The sequence below is a fragment of the Corvus moneduloides genome, chromosome 6 (assembly GCF_009650955.1).
Source record: "Corvus moneduloides isolate bCorMon1 chromosome 6, bCorMon1.pri, whole genome shotgun sequence".
Taxonomy (NCBI): Eukaryota; Metazoa; Chordata; class Aves; order Passeriformes; family Corvidae; genus Corvus; species Corvus moneduloides.
In genome coordinates, this window is record NC_045481.1 from 59,377,663 (window position 1) to 59,396,908 (window position 19,246).

General features: G+C 34.9%; 1 protein-coding gene across 5 annotated transcripts in view; it reads right to left on the minus strand.

Moving 5' to 3' along the window:
* Positions 1-19,246, minus strand: part of GAS2 (growth arrest specific 2) — an 81,325-nt gene that overhangs the window by 17,437 nt on the left and 44,642 nt on the right. For all 5 annotated transcript variants that reach the window (XM_032111337.1, XM_032111336.1, XM_032111335.1 and 2 more), the window contains 2 exons: positions 14,918-15,062; positions 11,587-11,694 (listed from right to left, as the gene is read on the minus strand). In XM_032111337.1, the coding sequence (XP_031967228.1) occupies positions 11,587-11,694; positions 14,918-15,062 (253 nt within the window). The remainder of the gene's footprint in view (positions 1-11,586; positions 11,695-14,917; positions 15,063-19,246) is intronic.

The following is a 19,246-nucleotide window of genomic DNA, read 5'->3' on the forward strand; positions in this document are numbered from 1 at the left end:
ATCAGTACATGCAGACCAGGTTTTCATGGGCTCCTTGAAAATCTAGATTTATGTCCAGAGTTGTCTTAACGCAGGACTTTCTATAGCATCTTTTGCAAGCACTGTATTAAATTTAAACAAAAACAAAACAGGACAAAAAAATTCCACCACTCTAGCAAAGACTAAAGAGAAGGAGGGAGACTTGAGAACAAAATACACTTTCAGCATTAAATTGCCATGATATCATTCTTTGGCTGGCCAATACTTTGAGAAACTGGGGTGGGGAGGAGAAAAGGAAACAGAAACAGGGTTCTTTGTACCCTTATGAAATGTTAAATTTTCCTTCTCCCTCTTGCCTCTCAGTAAATCATGAGGAAGTTGTTAAGTAAAATGAACCAAGAAATTTGCATGAGCACCACTGAGATTTCTGAAAACCTGAGTTTTTTGCAGCCTACCATTTTACTTGATTTATGTGAGTCGGGTTTGAAGGTTCTTCACAGAATTCTGAATACTACTACGGTTCTACACCTTAGACACAACAGAAATACCTTTAAAAGAAAATTTAAAATAAAAATAAAAATTATTTAAAATACATTTAAAATACATACATTTTGACTGGGAAACTTTTTAGGTTAGGAATTTTTAAACCCTATCATGTAGTTTAAAGAATTCAATTTATTGTCCAAAAACATATTCAAGTATTATCTTCAACTACAGTGTCTGAAACTAAGTGAGCTATATTAGTTTAACTGTGTGTATAATAGGCTAGCTAATGGCAACATGTTTCTCAGGTCTGATATGGAGAATGAAACCTGAGTAAAAAGAGTAACTACTTCAAAAAATTTCTATATGTTCCCTTGATGGAAACCAGGAGGTATTTTGGAACCTGGAGCAAAACCAGTTTAAGTGAGCTCAAATGTTTTCTAGGGAAAGCAACATGCTAGAGCAAAATGGTATTGAAATGTTAAATATCTGTGTCAGTTAAAAAAAAAAAAAAATTATTCTCATAGAAACTCATTTTGTGACTTAGCTGGATCATCTTTAAGTGATCTATTGATATGCTCCATATAAAACCACACTAGTAGAACAGGACCAGGAAACCATCAGTTGGTTGCCAAGCCAAAAGGCTCTGGGTGCACCTGTCTTTGAATCTCCCTGCCACACCAGAACCACTTGCACCAGCATATATCCATCGTTATTCTAGTGGAAAGAGTCAAAATTATGTCTGGGTTCTAGATTGAAATTCAGAGTGTAAAGATCAAGTATTCGTTGAGATCTTCATTCATAAGGAAAAATAATAATTCAGGAAAAGGAAGGGTTTCAGATGAGGGGTTGCTGGGGCAAAACATAGATGAGGTAGAAACCAGTTTGTTTACAGGTAGTCTAACACATGAAAAACTTTGACAGAGACACAAACCCATTTCCTTCATATTTACAAAATCTTTGGGATTATTAAATCTTCCTTCAAATGAGACAGGAAATTTTCATGGCTATGCATTTGCCAAATTTTTATAAACATGTCTCCTTATGAATAAATAATTACTCTTAAATACAATAAAGTTCATGTTAAGTTAACATGGTAATATGTTAAAGATGAGAAAAGCAAGACTGTCAAAGGCAGTAAACACAGCAGAGGAAGCAGCAATTTTCCTTATGCTATGACGAGACAGGTCAAGAGGCTTTAAACTGAGGGAGAGTTGATTTAGATTAGCTATAAGGAAGAAGTGTTTTACAATGAGGGTGGTGAGGCCATGGCACAGGTTTCCCAGAGAAGCTGTGGATGCCCCATCCCTGGAAACATTCAAGGCTAGGTTGGATGGGTGAGCAACCTGGTCTAGTTGAAGATAACCCTGCTTAAAGGAGGGGATTGGACTTGATGACCTCTGAGGGTCCCTTCCAAACCAAACTATTCTATGATTCTATGTATGATAAGACCTTAATGCAAATTTTAAAATTACTTAATGTCATTTCAGTATTATTTACAAAAGCAATCACAACTTAATAAGTAACGTAAATGGCATGTTTTGAGCAAAGTTCTGTCTCCCTTCTGAATTTTAAAAGCTTCAGACAGAGTTGCATCTACTTGGTTAGACAAGAGGTGTATTCTTAGGACTGAAAAACCTAAAATACCTAGTAAAATATCTAGTAAATTCCATAGTATATATTTATCTAAATAGAGTGTTTGTAACAACTAAAGCACTTCAGCATCTGTTGTCATGATTGAAATATTATCTTGATAAAGTAAGACAATTTTAGTGTCCTGGTATGTGGAATTTGGTGGGAGAGGCTTGAGCTGTTTTTCAAACCTTAAGGTAAATCCATTTCTGATGAGTTGAAAGAAAGGCATGACAGTACACCACAAAGCAATCTGAATCAAGTGATGCTGATTTATGACTTGACAAACAGTCTATAGCTGGTCTTCAGTTTAGTAGTTGCTGGTTTTTGGAAAATACACTTAAGGTAACAGTTGACTCTGGGATCTCCAGAGTTTATTAATCTTTGGCAAAGAAAATGTTTCCTGTATTTAAAACTTCCTTAGAGCAACATATTCTTCTTGTTATGTTCTGAACTTTCAAAAATCAGTGACAACAAAAAGAGTAAAAAGAGATGCTCCTAAACTTCCATTAAAACATGCAAAACAATGTTTAAAAGTCAGATCAGTTTTACATCTGTTAGATCTCAATGAGATTTGTAAAACAAACTGTTAAAAAAAAAGATGTATTAACTAAGTTTTAGAAATTTGTGCATTCACAATTTTAAAAATCAAAATATATGGGAAAGTTTGTTTTTGTGTACAGCTAACCCTCAATGAAATAGTTCATTACCAGAAAACAATCACAAGAAAAACATTTTTGGAAGTATGTTGAACTATATTGTTTTCAGAAGAGGATAAATGATGGCGACTGCATATTCAGTTTTAACTCCAGATTCCACGTTAGGATAAGAGAGAAGTTTTATCCCTTGGCTTGTGTAGGCTACCACTAACTTCAGGGTTTTTCTAACAACTTGAACCCATCTCTAAGTTGGTACTTACTCTGTAGCATTCATGTGATAAGCAATAAACTTTTCATCAAGGCAAAAATGCAGTAATTACAGTTTTCCTAATGTCCTGTTGCTAAAAGAGGGAAACTACACAGCAAACTTCAGTGAAAATTCGTTATTTGATGCACAAAACTTAATGTCCTAATGTCAAGAAAAAAAATAAAAAACCCCAAAGGAAATAAAGTCAGGATCAAATGTTGACCTTTGTTGGGCATTCGTGATTTCTGCTGGTAGAGGTGCCATGGAAGCATAATTCTGGTCCCATGTGAACTGGCATAGTCACATGATACAACTATTTCTATTTTTGATATACAAGGAGGTGACCAGTTCAAGAAGCAGAAACAGTAACTAACACATGCTAGTCTAGGATCTTACAAGTACCTGTGCAGAACTACTAAAACCTGTATTTTAACCTGTTCATGTGTTTTGATCATGAACTAAATTTTATACATGTTCAGCACAAATAGCTTGAAGGGCAAGTTATCATTATATTAGAATAACAATTAGAATAATCAAATTTCAGTGCACTTAACCTTAAAACCTCTCTCCTTAATTCTACCTTACTGTAGGCAAGAATATTTGCCAGTCATTTTTCTTTAATTATTTACATTAACAAATGTAATTTAAAATATGAAGTAAAAATAGCTATTGATACTATCCTAAATTATTAAAAGCAAATTATATTTAAAAGGAAATTTTTAAATGTTAAAATTACATAAAAATCTAAAATCTGCACTGAAAAAGCATTGTTCAATATATCCTAGGAGTATTATTTCTATGTTATTGCAATATAAGAGAGATACACTGCATTTATCATGACTCTCTCATAGTCTTTGGCTCCTAGACTAAAAAAAATTAAAAGGACATAACTGTTACAGATAAAGGTTTCATTGTTTTATTCCTTTGCTACCATGAGAGTTTCCTGTTAAATAGTTCTTTTTACTTTTTGAAAGATGGTCAATTCCTACTGACTGATGTAGATGCAGCTAAAGTTTTTTTGGGGGTTCTTTTCTTTTAAAGTTGGAACATAGTATCTCAAAATAGAATCTTAATAAATCAATGTAAAAAATCCCCACAATTTATAACAAAGAATATATCAAATTGACAGTTTAATTTTTACATTTTTAATCTGAAAGATAAATATTATAAAATGCCATGTAACTCTGTAGTTTGATTATCAATCCTATTAATCATCATAGAAAATAGAGGGGAATTTCTTGTTCCTCCCCACTGAAAGAACCCTGTAGGTGAGATGAAGGAATCCCTCGGATTCTAAAACAAACAAATGAAACTGTTTAAGAGAATAAAAACCAAAAATAAAAATTCTACTTCCCCCATCTCTCTAGAAAGAGTGGGCATCTGACAACATCTGCTTGGAAAGACAAAATCGTAGTGGAACAGACTGGTTGATAAATTCTCTACCATACAAATCATTACTATTCTCATTAAAATACAATGTTCTGTATTTCAACGCGAGAAAGAATTTGGAAATATAGCCTTTATACTTTTCCTCTGGTCAGGACTAGAAGGCATCACAGAGGACAAAGTCATCAATAAAGACATGGGATAAAATCCTGCTGTGTTGATTTATTGCAAAAAGTACTTTATACCTTTACACACATCTTGCATGTTGTCAGAGGTGCAGCGGAGTTTGAAAACAAACTATACTAGATATAGTTTTTGGTGAAGAATGTGAATGCTTACAAAGTATAACTGGATATTACAAGAGGAAAAAACTTGCTTTCACACTGACAAGAGAACAACAAAGAAATAAAAATACTTTTTAAAATGAACTTTAACTTCTTCCTGTTATTTTAGGAATAGAAAGGTCAAACCACATTGTGTTAAATATTTTTAAAGCCTACATACCATTTTTGTTAAATCGTGGCCAGCCCAGTTCTATGCAGAACCATCATTCCCGAGTCAAGATATTAAGCCCAATTGGAAATTCCCATGAAGGCTAAGATTTCTTTGAGAGTATTACACTAAAGCTAAGAAATATAGCAATAGATAATCAATTCACTTTTATGCCTGAATCCTAAATGTCCAAGGACAATCCCTTATGAACAGTGCAGACGCTGTGTTTAACTGATGCCACCACTTAAGCCACATTTATTGTTTTTTCTCCAGATGGCAGCATGACTTATGTTTACAGTATAAAAGTATACTCTACAGTGTATATCAAAAAGAATCAGGTGGGTTTTTTCCTTTTTAATTAGCATCTTATAGTAATTATCTAAACCTACATTGAAGAATATTAACTTAAATTCACCCTAAAAAATATTTTAGCATTCTTCTATAAAAGACAGGCATACTTACCTTGACTCTGTTAAATATTATTCCCATTAGTGTCATACTTTGTCAACTCACCAAAGGAGAAGTTTAAAGAAGAAATGTAAAGCTCAGTGCTATCCTTTAAGAGCAACACTATGAATAGCAGCATCTCTATTTCTAAAGGATCAGGTTTACTAAACTGTTTTCTAAACTGTGAGCACATGCTGCTGTCTCATCATTAATGTAGAATGTATTATTGTCTAGTAAATGTAAAACGGATTCTTACAAACCTATTCATCTATTTAACAGAAACTCAAGAAAATAACTGAGAGAAAGGAAATACTTTCCCCCACTAACATTTTCAGCATAAACTTATGGGACCCAATCCTTAGTTCTCAACAATACCTATAAATAAAGGCCTTTTTGTTTTGAAAATTCTTGCCTGTAGATTAATGGTGGAGTGGATTAGCACTCTATATGTGCTCTTAGCTGTGGAGATGCTGGTCCAGTACTTTTCATATAAAAGGAGTAAGAGAACCAAAAAAAGGAGAGGAGGGGAGCCATATAATTTGGTCTATTTTTGTATTCTCAGTATAGAGGGAAAAAAAAAGTCTGAAATAATGAGATTTATAATACATATTTTTCTAGCTTTCTTACTCATCTTTAAAGTATTGACAATTTTCTGTATAATTAATTACCACACAGAAAATATTTCCAACGCTGATGTGCAGGGTAATTTTACCCTAGCTTATTCCTGCCAGAGAGGAAACTCAGGCACCTGGGGAATGTCTTGCTTTGCCATCTTCAGCTCTTGCTAAGGAAGTCAGCTGAAATTTAGGGTGATGCTTTTAGGGATAAAGATTCAGAATGCTCTACCCTAGCCTCCTCCTAAGGGAGAGTTCTCTTTCTACTAATTTCAGGGAATGTAATATTGTTAAAACTTCAGTTCTGGAAGCCAAAATTATAAATACCATGGCAGAAAATGACCACAGATGTATTAGTCATTTAAAGAACTAGAATGTTACATTTCTTGAAGATGCTTTACACCCTAAAAAAGCACTGTATGATTTGCTAAAAATTTTTCTTATCTCCAAGTGGGGTTCTCGTACAATAATGCATAGAGGGAGGCACTGGGAATTAAAGAAGACACGATACTTGATTGTCCACAGAAGGAGGTCACTGAGGCAAACAAGTCTAAGCTAGTGAGAAAAACTGCAGAGCTATTGCACAGCCTGTCAGTTCCACTGAATCTGACTTGCATCAAAGATATATTCTGTAAAAAAATTTCAACGAAGTCTAACAAGAACTTCATTGGGGTGAAAATAAAAAGGAGTAACTTCAACAGTTTTCCATTAAATTAGGAGCTAATAATTTGACTTACAAAGGGGTTTTTTTGTAAAGAAGTTTCCAATTAATCCTTTCAAAGTTCTAGACACTAAATGAACATGAATGGCTGCACAAATGCAGTGAAAAAATGTAGAAAATTAAATCAAGAGGGGCAAAAAATTATTTATTTAATTTCTAGTACTTTACTTTACTTTCATAACCCCCAGTGAAAGTCAGTCAACAATTTAATTAGAAATGTCTAGTTTTCACAGGACCAGACAGTCTAGCTGTAGCTGTTTTTTTATTGAGTGCAAAAAACAGCTTCATCAGGTACAAAGTGAAGAGAGAGATGTCCATGGGCTTCTGCCTCCATGGAGGCATCTAGGCCTAAATCAGAAAAGCTGAAGGCAGGAAGGGGGAAAAAATAAAGAAAAAAGGGAGAAGCAGGAGAGAAAGGGTAACTAAAAGAACAAGCAAGCTGCAGCTTAAGATGGGGCAGGGCAGGGTTCTGCCTAATGTCAACAGATTAATGATGGAGTATAGAACAAAACAGATTTCCTGACAGTTCTATAGGCAGCACTCAACTCCAGTCACCCCAATGATATGTTCAGCATCACTGTCCAAGAGTTTCTGAGTCTTGTGGAGTGAATTTTACTGGCCCTTTAAGGACTTGTTTTTTTAAACAATGACTGAAACCTGAGAAGGTTGAGAATAATTCCACTTTCAGTAGCACAAGTAAGACTAAAATGTCATCTATTTTGTGATTGTAAAGCTGTTGGAGAGGAATTGGCACAGAGTAAAGAAGTGTCTGGCTGAAAGGTCTCTAAAACCACCTTGCATCTGGGCACAAACTAGAGCTGGACTTCAGACATGCCTTTCCCCAGGTCTTTTGCAGTCCCAAGCTGAGAATTACTGTAGTTGTCTACAAACACAAGAAGACTGAGATTAGAAGCCCAAAGAGGCCAGTGACTGTTGCTACTCTGAGGCCCAAGACGTGTTTTCAGAATTCACTCACAAGATCCCAGGCATCCCACTACATCTTCTTTGGAGTTAGGTTAATGAAAACTCCTGATCTGCCCAAGATTTTGACATTTTAAACACCCTGGAAAGTTATTTGTTATGGATAAAGCTTAGGGAAGGATTTTCACTACTAAAACCATAAACTCTTTTGCAGATTGGAAGTGAATAGGCCTGGGAAAAGCAGAATAACTGTGAAAATCTTTGGAGTAAGGAAGACAAAAAAAGCTAGGAAAATGATGCTGAAGGAAAAACAAAAGACAGAAACACACCATGAAAACGCTATGAATATACATATGCATTTGAATTGGAAAGGCAGAACAAAACATTTGAGTCTTGAGATCTGTATAATCAATGTGCCTTCTATTTCTCCTTATTTCCAGTTCCAGTATGGTATATGGTACATCATCCCTACCGGGATCGTTTGGACTAAAATGTACTTTTGTATTTATACACAAGTACATTTTCTTCACCAGGAAAAGGCAATAGTGCACACTAGACAGTCTGCAGAGTGATTCTTATATAAACATACATATTATACATCTATTGTGTTAGTGAATCTGAAAATAAAGTTTCTACACAGGTTCTGTAGCAGGTAAATAACACCTTTCCTTTCCTGGGATTTAGATGAAGAAAGTATTAAATAAACATTTTATTATTACTATAGTAAAATAATGTTACATTATATTAAGAATACAAGGTCAATCATTTAAGAGCAATCACATACTTATCAACTGGTCTGCAAGATAGAGAACATCTATATGTCACAAGAAAAATCAGACTCTTTAAAAACAGGACCCATTGTATTATCTAATGTGACTCCTAGTTGCACTAGGAGATAATCTCCCAACAGTTTGAATGTTGTCATGGGTATGGACAAAAACGACAGATCTTTCTGACAGAAGCTGGTTAGTTTGTGGGAAATGTTCATACTAATGCATATACAATGCAACATGAGGTAACTTGAAAATAGAATTCTTGTCACTGAAACTGTTAAAAAAGTACTTTTTTTAAAGGTGTGACTGACATTTCTTACTATAAAAATTTCTCTTTGCTGCCTTCTGCAAGAAGCAAGCACTTCAAACTCTGTGACTCTCCCAATTTATAAAACAAACATTTGTGCAAGTTTTCATGACTTGTTATTCTTTATTTTTAAAAATAGGCTTATTCATTCTGTTCCATTCTGAAAGATTAAGGCATAATGGTAGGATGGTAGGAGAGTGAAAAGGCAAATGATTAATTGTATATTGCACACATACAGAGATCCCACTAGTTGTAAACCAATGTTTCAGTTTTAAATAAGGTGGTCATTTATTTCAATTAATATATTCCATTACTGTAAAACATGTCTTCCATCTTTTCTGTGTAAGTGGAATTTAGAATCGTTCCTATTTGGAAGAAAGGAAGAAGAATCTACAAGCAGATACATTTTTATTGAAAATAAATTTTTAGCATCTAAGCCACCACAGCATTATGTTAATTGCATTCAGTTTATGCATTACAGAACCACTTCATGCGTAAAAAACTGCTTTTGGGGCATGCAATTTTATCAGGAGATTTAAGTATCTTAATGTTCTCATGAACTTTCATAATTTCCCTTAATTCATGATTTAAAAATTCTATTAGGAATTTAAATATTTTCCCATGTTAAAAAAAAATTAATTTTAATGAGACTGTTACTCATGTGCTTTTTACTACATATTCCACAGTGTTTTCTTTCCTTAGAATTAATTTATGCTGACACATGTAATTTGTTTCTGTGATTTTCTGCATGAAATCCATGCTCTGCCATGTTTTATTTTGCTTTGCTGTTCCTTGCTCACTTGTTTCGTATATAGATATAAATTAATAAAAAGAGGAACTTGGGACACTTTCTCTTCTGGTTTGTTTGTTGGTTTTGGGTTTTCTTCCTAACAGAACTTGCAGAATTAGAAAAAAAAACATTTACAGATATGATATTATTAAATAATTTCTGAAAAAAAACCCGTAACCATCAATTAATAGGTATTAACTCCTACTAGAATGATACTTGTAGCATCACTGAAATTACAGATGTTTTAAGTTCTATAGAGGTTACTGGAAAAATTTAATGGACTAATACAGTAGTGGGTATACTAAGCCATCTTAAAGCAATGAAAAAACTGTTGGTCTCAATTCAGCTGGAACACATTGGGTTGTAAATAAATGGTATGTATTTGGCTGTGTCATGCTGTGTGAAGAACATAGAGTGTAGGAGGAACTACCTCAGTGGCATCAAATAGGGTGCCAAATACCAACAAAATTAAAAATCAGCTACACATCTCAAATGTGCTTCACAAGTGTGAAGGATAGGATTCCAAAGAAAGGCTTATAAATCTACTTATGTACACAACAAGAACATGTAGAGTGAAGAGTAAAAACTTACTGTGATCCAGTGAAGTGTTCCAAAATGAGGTTCAAACCAACCAAAACCAAAAAACAACTGACTTCTAAAACCTTCTAAAACATGAACTTGTTCCCACTGAAATGCATGGCAAGTTTCCATTGATATAAGTTTTCTAGGAATGATCTTTAATACTGCTGTTTAATATCTAATCTATATTACCGTTATTTTTTTGCACAATTCAACTTGGAATGCAGTAGTGTGATATGAAAAGCGTGTTTTGTTTGCAAACTTGGAATGAAATCTGGCTTGGACTAGATTGCACAGTAAAGAAGCCAGCAAAAGGGAATTTGACACTCACCATTCTGGCAGAACTCAAGTTTCTCAAAAAAAAGTCTTACTGGCTACACACCAGAAAAGCTATTGATCCTTTCTACTAGCATGTTAAATCTCAAACTATCTGTGAGATTTAAAAAATCTCTTATTTCTTCTTCTTTATGATCTATTACTGAGTTAATTAGGAGTTCTCAATCCTTATTCAGCACAGTACTTACACGTTTCCAACTTTACACTCCTGACAAAACCCAAATCCTTATCTGGCTTCATTGACTTCATTGTAAGTTATGTTAAGCAGAAGTTTATGACTGAATAAGCACTCTGGTATTTTGCTGAACCAGGAACTTGACTTCTGCAGATGACAAGGAGTCCCTCTGACTTCTTTTGTTTACAAGTGCTCAGTTTTATCAGGTCACAGTTACGTGCCTTTAGCAAAATAGAGATAACAATTATTTGAGAGCAAGATCTATCATTTTGTCAAGTCATGACTCGAGAGTAGTCCATGTGGAGAGGAGGATGGAAAGAAGCGTAGTATGAATCAGATTCTTAACATACAACTACAGAATAACAAGATTAGCATATTTTCAATTATTATTACCATTGACATATATAGAGAAGATTAAGTGGATCAGAAGAATTAAGCTTTGAAAGTATTGATATGCTAAATTCAGCTATATAATAATACTGGCAAATGTTGATACTGATTAACTTTGTGCTATGGGAGTTAATACTCTACATACAAAGTCTGAAATACAATTCTGGGTTTGGAAATATCTGTTAATCAAATGAAGTACTATGCATTTTAATGTTTTGCTCATGCTACTTTAGCAATATATCTTAGTCATGACTTGGCAATTCAGTGATCATGAAGCCTTTGATCTATATCCTGACCTGTTAAATAGTATCAGTCAAAACAGAGTGGGAGAAAGGATGCTTTAATGCAGTGGATATTCTTTCAAGCCAAACTGAGAAGTCACTAGGTCCATTTCTAAAGACTTTTCTTTTGGTTGCAATTGATTAAAAAGAGAGGAAATTCAATGATCTAAAGTCAGAAGGATATTTATCACATACTAATAATTCCTTGCGTCAGTTAACACACTGTGGATTATTTATTCTCCAACTGTGTCATAAAAATGAGTCAGTGCTGGTTAACAAGAAAACGTTTTTTCCTGTTAATCAGTGATGTAATTTTCAAAGTGGAAGGTAGCAGATAATAGCAATTTACTACAAAGTAAAAATAAAATCTTTACCCTAATAAAAAGGATCTTCTCTCCGACTCTGTATCTTCCCTGTGAAAGACGCTCCACACAGAACTTATTAGGGCATTTACAAGGTGGATCTTCAGAAATGTGTTTAACCTGTGAAACAAGAAGTTATTAATAGAAACTATTTAAAATGGCATGGATAGCAAAACATTCCATAAGACACTTGTCATAATATATCACTTAATATAAGTCTTAATTCTTCTTGGTTTTTCTTAACATTTCTGTAATCCCAGAAAGCACCCTATGGGTGCTTCTGATAGCAATGATTTAGTAGCTGAGATGAGTTAAAAATAGAGACAAATGTCACACAGTTCAGCATCAAATTTGCACTCTTTATCTGAAGTCAAACAGTTTGTTACATGGAGTTCACCATCAACCTTTTGTAAATGTATTCTCAGTATTTTATGGTGAATCAGCTCACAGTGTTAATACAGGTAACAGGCAAAATGAAGATGTCATAAGATGCATCCTGCCTTCTAAATACATATAAATATAGAGGTACCTTCCTTACCAGTAAGAGGCCCTGCCTCTTTAAAATTGTGCACACCACCTTAGAAAAAAAGCATACAGAAAATACTGTGACATGATTAAAAACTCCTGCCAAGACACTCCCCAGAATTTTCAACTGCCCTTTGATCATCTCTTTGTTAGGGCTAGTTCAATCAAACTACCTCAAGTACACTATCACTGCCAAACCTAACTACATAGCCCCAAAAATAAGGGCTGAGAAAAAACAGATGAAAACCACTTTCCTGCTTTTTATTAGCTGCATCAGCTTGACTTTGGCCTCCTTGTTCTGGCATATGCTACCAAAGGCAGTGATGTTTAGTAAAAGAATATTTTGTACTCTTCAATGATAGGAAAGTAGCAAAGGCATCAATATCAAGAGCAGATCTGGCTGTGAAACTCTTATTTGACATTCATATTGCACTTCTGCATTGGAACAGCAAGAATAAGTGCAGCATTTTCATACACTGTGGTTTTCTTGGACAAAGTACATACCTAGTACATCAGCATCAAACAATGCAAAATGCCAGAAGAACTTGTAGATGTTTGTCCACTTCAAATAATATTCCAGACATTTTCATATCCAGTTTGTAAACCAAGGCCTGTAAAAATGGTCTGAGGCCCAGGAAAGGATATTTTCAGAATAGCTAACAAATTAAAGTCTTAAATTGTTTCATAAAAAGAAAAGATGCCTGGCCAAATCTGTAGCACTCTAGTAAGTGTTTTGGTTATCATGAATAGATAAGGCTTCTGAAGGACAAATGGCTTTCAGATCTGCTTTAAGAATTAAGTTTCAGTATGTTAAATAAGACATAAAGAACTTATAAGGTAACCAATTATTGTTTCTATACTTCTGAAACTAGCCCTGTTGAGTGATTCAAAGGCTTTCCAATTACTTCTGAAAATTGCTCAGTGCCTTTATCGGAATAACATTATTACTTTGTGGAGGGTTTTTTATAAGTATTCTTAAGATTTCTTTTTTTAAATCAGGGCATGATATTTTTATGAAAAAAATAATTAGAATAACACTTAACAGAGGAACTCCACATGTATTTTACACACAAAAAGTGTTTCTCAAGTATCAGATGAGTTGTCCTCAGTTTGAATGAGTCACTTTTTGCATTGTAAGATCAGTTACTCAAGTGATTTTTATCAACATGGGTGAGACTTAGCCACCATTTTTGGTGAATAAACTATTTAGATAGTCAATGTACAATAGGAATAACTTATATGAAGTCAGTGGTTGATGATTTCAATCCACGTGCAGGTTGCTGAGGATGAAAAAGGTGTATTGCTGTATTTCTTGGAATATAGTACCAGGACTGGGACTGTGCTTAGGGAGCTTTTTGGCAATGGCTCTCTGAATACTGTTTGATAATCAAGGATTCCTGACATAGTATCCTATGGCATTTATCACCCTTGGAGACATTGGAAATTCGAAGCTGAAAATGGGTGGTCAGAACTTAATGCTTCATCCACCAGAGTTCATCTAAGGAACCAAAAACTCAGAGTAGCTGGGCCTAAACAAGTTCAAGGTTATTTTGAACTGTGTAAGCAAAATCTTCAGCCTGTGGAGAATGAAAGCCAACAGATTTATTCTAGTGTAAAACAGAGGATAATAAGATCTTCACTGTTGATCCTGCTATTGAGGGTTCCATTGCTTACTGTCCCAAAGGACACAGAAGTATTGAGTGGAATTTGGAAATCAAATAAGGAAGCAGAGGGAGGAATTATATTCTATTTTACTTTGTGTCTGGACTATATGAGCAACTGCTGCTATTTTATGGTGTGAGTGTCTGGGGCAGTGCCGGTCAGGAATCTAGCTGGATGAATTCCATTCTGTTTCTATCCGTACTGCTTTCTAAATTAAAGGAGGTGGTTAGAGAAAACCTAGATACTCTCTGTTCAATTTCTACAATATATGCAGTCATCATCCTCCTTCTATACATAACTGTTCTTTCTCAATTCTGTTGAAACACGAGTGCTTTTGCAAAGTTAAGGAAGAAATACAAACCAGAAAATTTTAAATGTAATTATATGCATCAAATAAAAAAAGTGTTTCAATAAAATGAATGAACATTATATTCCATCTGCTCTTTGTAACAGGAAAGTGGCACATGGATTTTTCAAGAAGTGCTTTGTAACTCCCAGGTGGCACATCTACCTTGCAATGTAGTAGTTGCTATGGTAACTGCTTCTTTTTACAGGCTAGATTTTTACTTTTCCAGTTTAACCTCTTCATGGTCTCAAAATGTGTCCTTTTCATCTGATTCCAGCTGTTTCAAATGAACCCCTATGGGTTTGCACCAGAAACATGAACACTCAATATGCTGCAACAAGTTTAATGAAATTCAAAGCAAGATACTTTTGTTCTAACAATGAGGAAAACAATGCTTGTTTTTTAACTATGGGAGAATCATGCAGAACAGCATAAAAATTAGGCTGAAATATCTTAGAAGTGTTTGTTAACATTCAGTACAAGTCAGTATGAGCCAAATCTCGTCCTGACTCAGTCCTTCCTCAGACAAAGTACCAAGTGGGAGTTGGTGAATAAGGAGTAAAAGAGTAATAAGAAGGGAATGTGGCCCTAAGCACAAAGCTAGGCTAAGCTGCAGAGCTCCTACGCAGTGTGACTTTTTTTTTTCCAAGCTTCAGACATAAATAATTGTGGTCAAAAAAACCCCAAAACTCTCTACGTCTACAAATGTTTAAAATAGAGTGAGATGTTAAACTCAGGCTTGTGTGTGTTTTGCAAGTAAGTGCATATCAGAATGGGTAAGATAGGAAGAAGCTTCCTCCCACAACTTACAGCATCATCCAACAGTTTCCCTGTGCTCTTTTTCCCAGGAGACTTTGTGGGTGATGGTGAAGGAGATGGAGGGGGAGCTGAAAATGTTTCCTCTTGTTCAATCTCTTTTTCCAATTTTATTAATCCAGGAGGTTCCACCCCAAACCTTTTGGAAACATGCAAATAATAAATTACTAGTCCATATAAAGTATTATGTATTTTAAACTGAAACAGTGGAAAGAATTTCTACCTTCTGTGCAATAGCAGAATGATACGCACATCAGTAAACATGTACAAAATATAGCAACCATTATTGCCATCATGTCAAATTAATAGAAAAAAATAATTTAGATGCAGTCTCTCAGTTAATCAAATTTACAGGAAATACAGGTATTTTTTCAACTTCTCTGTCTGATAACATATATATTGGTGAATAATTTATGAACAACACTAGATCTCAAAAATTGCTATACCATGCAGGACAGAGTCAAATTCAGTACATTTGTGCTTTTTTAAATTTTTTTTCTTTCCAAACAGCATCTTTTCAAATTACATGACAGTTTTGTGTTAGTATTTTTCAAAGAAATCCAAATGTAAAGGGATTAAGGGTTTTCCTGGTCTCAGCTATTGTACTGAATTTATAGGTAAGTAAACTGAGACATGGCCACTACTCTTCAGAAGTGGTTAGTGTTTTTACTAATTGATTTTTGACAGCCAGTCTTCAGATCTCTGTTTACAGTGGCAACACACTTGTAGCTCCAGCTAGAACAAAATACATGCAACTTCAGCACAGACAAACCCAAAACAGAGCACTGGAAGAGCAAGGTTCTTTTTGAAAGATCTTTTGAAAGCTTTATGGCAAGTGATTGAGTCAGTATCTCACATGAAGCAGCAGAGCTTGGACAGAACTCAGAAGTCTAAAAGCACATCTCATTTTCCTAATTCCTGATAATCCCCTTCTGGTTTTTTCGGTTTTTTTTTAATCTGCCAACACTGAACAAACCCCAGAAAAACAGATAGAGTTCCTTTTTCAGAGAATGACTTCAGCTTGGAAGAGTTATCATGCCAGGTAGGCTTCTCATAGCAAACTACTTGCACAAATGAAACCATATTTTCTTCTGTAGCAGAAAAGTCCATAGTCCAGATGCAGAACTATACTGACTTATCTAGATAAAGATCTGGACGCTAAAATATTGAGCAGTAACAAATATATATAATGAAAATTTAAGCTAAATACCATAATAATGATAGAAGTGTACAGAGAAAAGATATAAGTGCATATACTAGCTTTTGAGTTTTTCTGATAACATTTAATTTCATCATACTAATGCCTAGTAAATTAATAGAAAGTAAACCAAGAACCAAATCTGTGCTTGTATTGGCTTCTAACTGGTGCAGTCTGCCTAATGAAAAGTCAGCCAACATTGAAGCAAGCACATATATACAATCTATTTACTTCCTGTCTGTCTGCAGGTGCTGACAGGCTGTAAATTATTAAATTCCCACTGGGTTCTAAGCCTGCTCCTGCATACAGCCTTACTTATCACATAAAACTCTTCCACTGTAAGAAATGTTGCTTCTTTGCTTCTACTACTTTTCATAATTTCTACATTTTGTCTTTGTGATAGATTTTTAAAGTTTCCTGTACTTCCAGTATTCTGAATTCCTCTGGTGAAAAGTTGAAAAATAAAATCAATGAACAAAAACACCCATTTTTTTTCCACATGCTGTATCAACCTGAAGCAAAGTTGCTGGAAAGCTGAAATTGTAAAAACCACATCTTTTCTGAGAGGGGCAGAGGTGCAAATTCTGTTTGGGCAGGTATGCTGAGCATTTCCTTTTCTGCTCCTTTCTAGTCTGGCTTCTCACAGCTACACATGAAGCAGCATTGGACTGTAACATGATCTCTGGTAGACTTCTTAGAGCACCACTTTCCATTTTTATCAAGGTAAAATTGAATACAATAGCAGAAAGACCTTGAAATCGCTCAACAGTAATTCCAAAAGACCTGTGATGGTTGTTTAACCCCCCAGAGTTTAACAGTAACCCAAGAACTTCACTCTTTGTGCAGAAAAGATAATTTAGCTGTTTTCCATTGTATAATCTCTGACTTTCGTATACTTAGGGAGAATGCTGGATCTGTGCAACCCACTGCAATAGTCCTGTGCATTGTCAGTGGTCAATTCCATCCCGTAGGACGGTTCCCTCTCTCATAAATCATCTCACTGTGACCACATAACATCTGTCAGTGACACAAGGGCTCATTTTAACTATTGAAGTTTCACAGACGATCTCAAATTTTGTTTTCATAAACAACTGAAATTCAGGATAATTTATCAGGCACTTGTATTTTTATTGGTATCTTTGAACTGCTACTCTTTGAGCCAGTGGTCACACCAGTTTCCCACTCACTGTGCAGTCCATCCATCAAGTCCATCTGTCTCTAATTTGGCTAAGAGGACACTATGAGATAATATGCTAAAAGGATTACTAAAGCAGAGGTAAATAAATTGTCACCTGTCTCCCCTCCTCCACGGAGTATCTGTTGAATACAGAACAGAACTCAATTTAACTCCTCCTCAAGGAATCCTCATTCTTCCTCACTTGTGCCTCAATCACATGTCTATTTGCATTAAATAAAAGAGCTTAGGTTGACTTATGGGAGTTACAGACCCTGAAGACAAACAATAATCTAGCTGGGCAAAGTGTGCCAAAAGCTGAGTCCTTGTGATGAGTAAGCCACTTCGAACATATCTTTCTGCTTCTAAAATTACTCAGTGTCTCTTACTCTTTTCGTTCTTCAAAAACAGACTGAGGCACATTTTCAAAGATCTCTGCAGCTCCTGTTCTGGAAAGCAGATCCCTAAGACTGCCAACAGACCTGGTTTGCTTTACAAAGCATACATCTGACTTCTCTCCTGTTTAAAGCAGCACAGCAGTGTCACTTTAATGTGCTCTTTCCTACATCTAATGAAGGCAATTACCAGTTCTTCTTTCCCATACAGTTCTAGTTTACCACAGCTCAGGCAAAACTGGCATCACGTATTTGGTTTTCAATTGTATTAACCTGACATTCTACTTCAGTTTTGGTGTACCTTGGAAGTGTACAAGACTATAAATGGGGGGTTGTTTGTTTTTGAAGAGATACTAGAGCAGGAAAAAGTAGACAGACATATTATTTGACCCTGAAGCTATAAATAAAATTAAAATAAAGAGACATAAATACAGAAACATAAACAAAATACATAAAATAATCATTAATGATATATGGTAATATAAATAAAAAATAAAATACAAATATTTTAAGAGTAAAGGGATAGATATGCATAATAAATGACAACATGGCTTATTTACTTGTTCAGTATTTCTTTTCATGTCTGGAACAGAAAGCATCTGAGACATGGAAGCTTAAGACAAATATAAAGGATAAGATTCTATTTTCATTCCCTTGTAGATCTATTGAGACATCAAATCTCATTGCAAAATGAGATTAATCTAACTCAACCAACTTTAGCAGAATCCAACACTACCTAACTACTAACATGCATTCCCTGAGGAAGCTGGATACTATCAAGTAACCAACTGGGGCAGATACTCCTGACAGTTATGCCTCAGGCATAGGGTCTATCTCCAAGCTGGTCTTGAAAGCACAGTTTGTTTGCTCAGGTAAATTAAGATTCATTAAAATCAATTTCATTATGCACCTGCAGATCAAAATTCTTTCTTCTTTGTGGGAAGTTAAAATGATTTGCCTTTTTAACCCAAGTTTTAGAGATAACAAAATAATTGAAAACTTGAAATCAACTATTTTTTTGGTTATTGCTATTCCTATGCAAGCTTCCACTGACAGCAAGGGTCTTTCTGAAACTTGACCATGAGACAAATTTCTTGTTTTCCATGTGAGTTCATTCACAAAATATGAATACACATGATGTAATTTTAACATGGCAAATACTGGTTCTTAAGCTTGGAATAAACAAGGGTCTCCTTCACACTGATTGTCACCACAAGGATTCTTCTGAAATTGATGAAATTATCTGCATAGCAAGGTACTCCAATTTGACGCACATGGATGAATGCAACTGCAATTTACAGGCAAGACTGGGCAGCAGCTCTGCTGCTCATGTATTTTTTAGTAAATCTTATGCACTATGGTGGTTAAATCTTCATCTGCAAAAAGGGGGAAAAAATCACATTCTAGTTACTGTAATTTTGATTGCTTAGCAAAAGTCTTTGTCTTGATGTCAAAGATAACATTTCAATGTACTGAAGGTCCAGCATGGCTAGAACCATCTTGGTCAGATTTAGGTCATGTGAAGATCATCTTATAACCAGTAAACTTAATTAAAT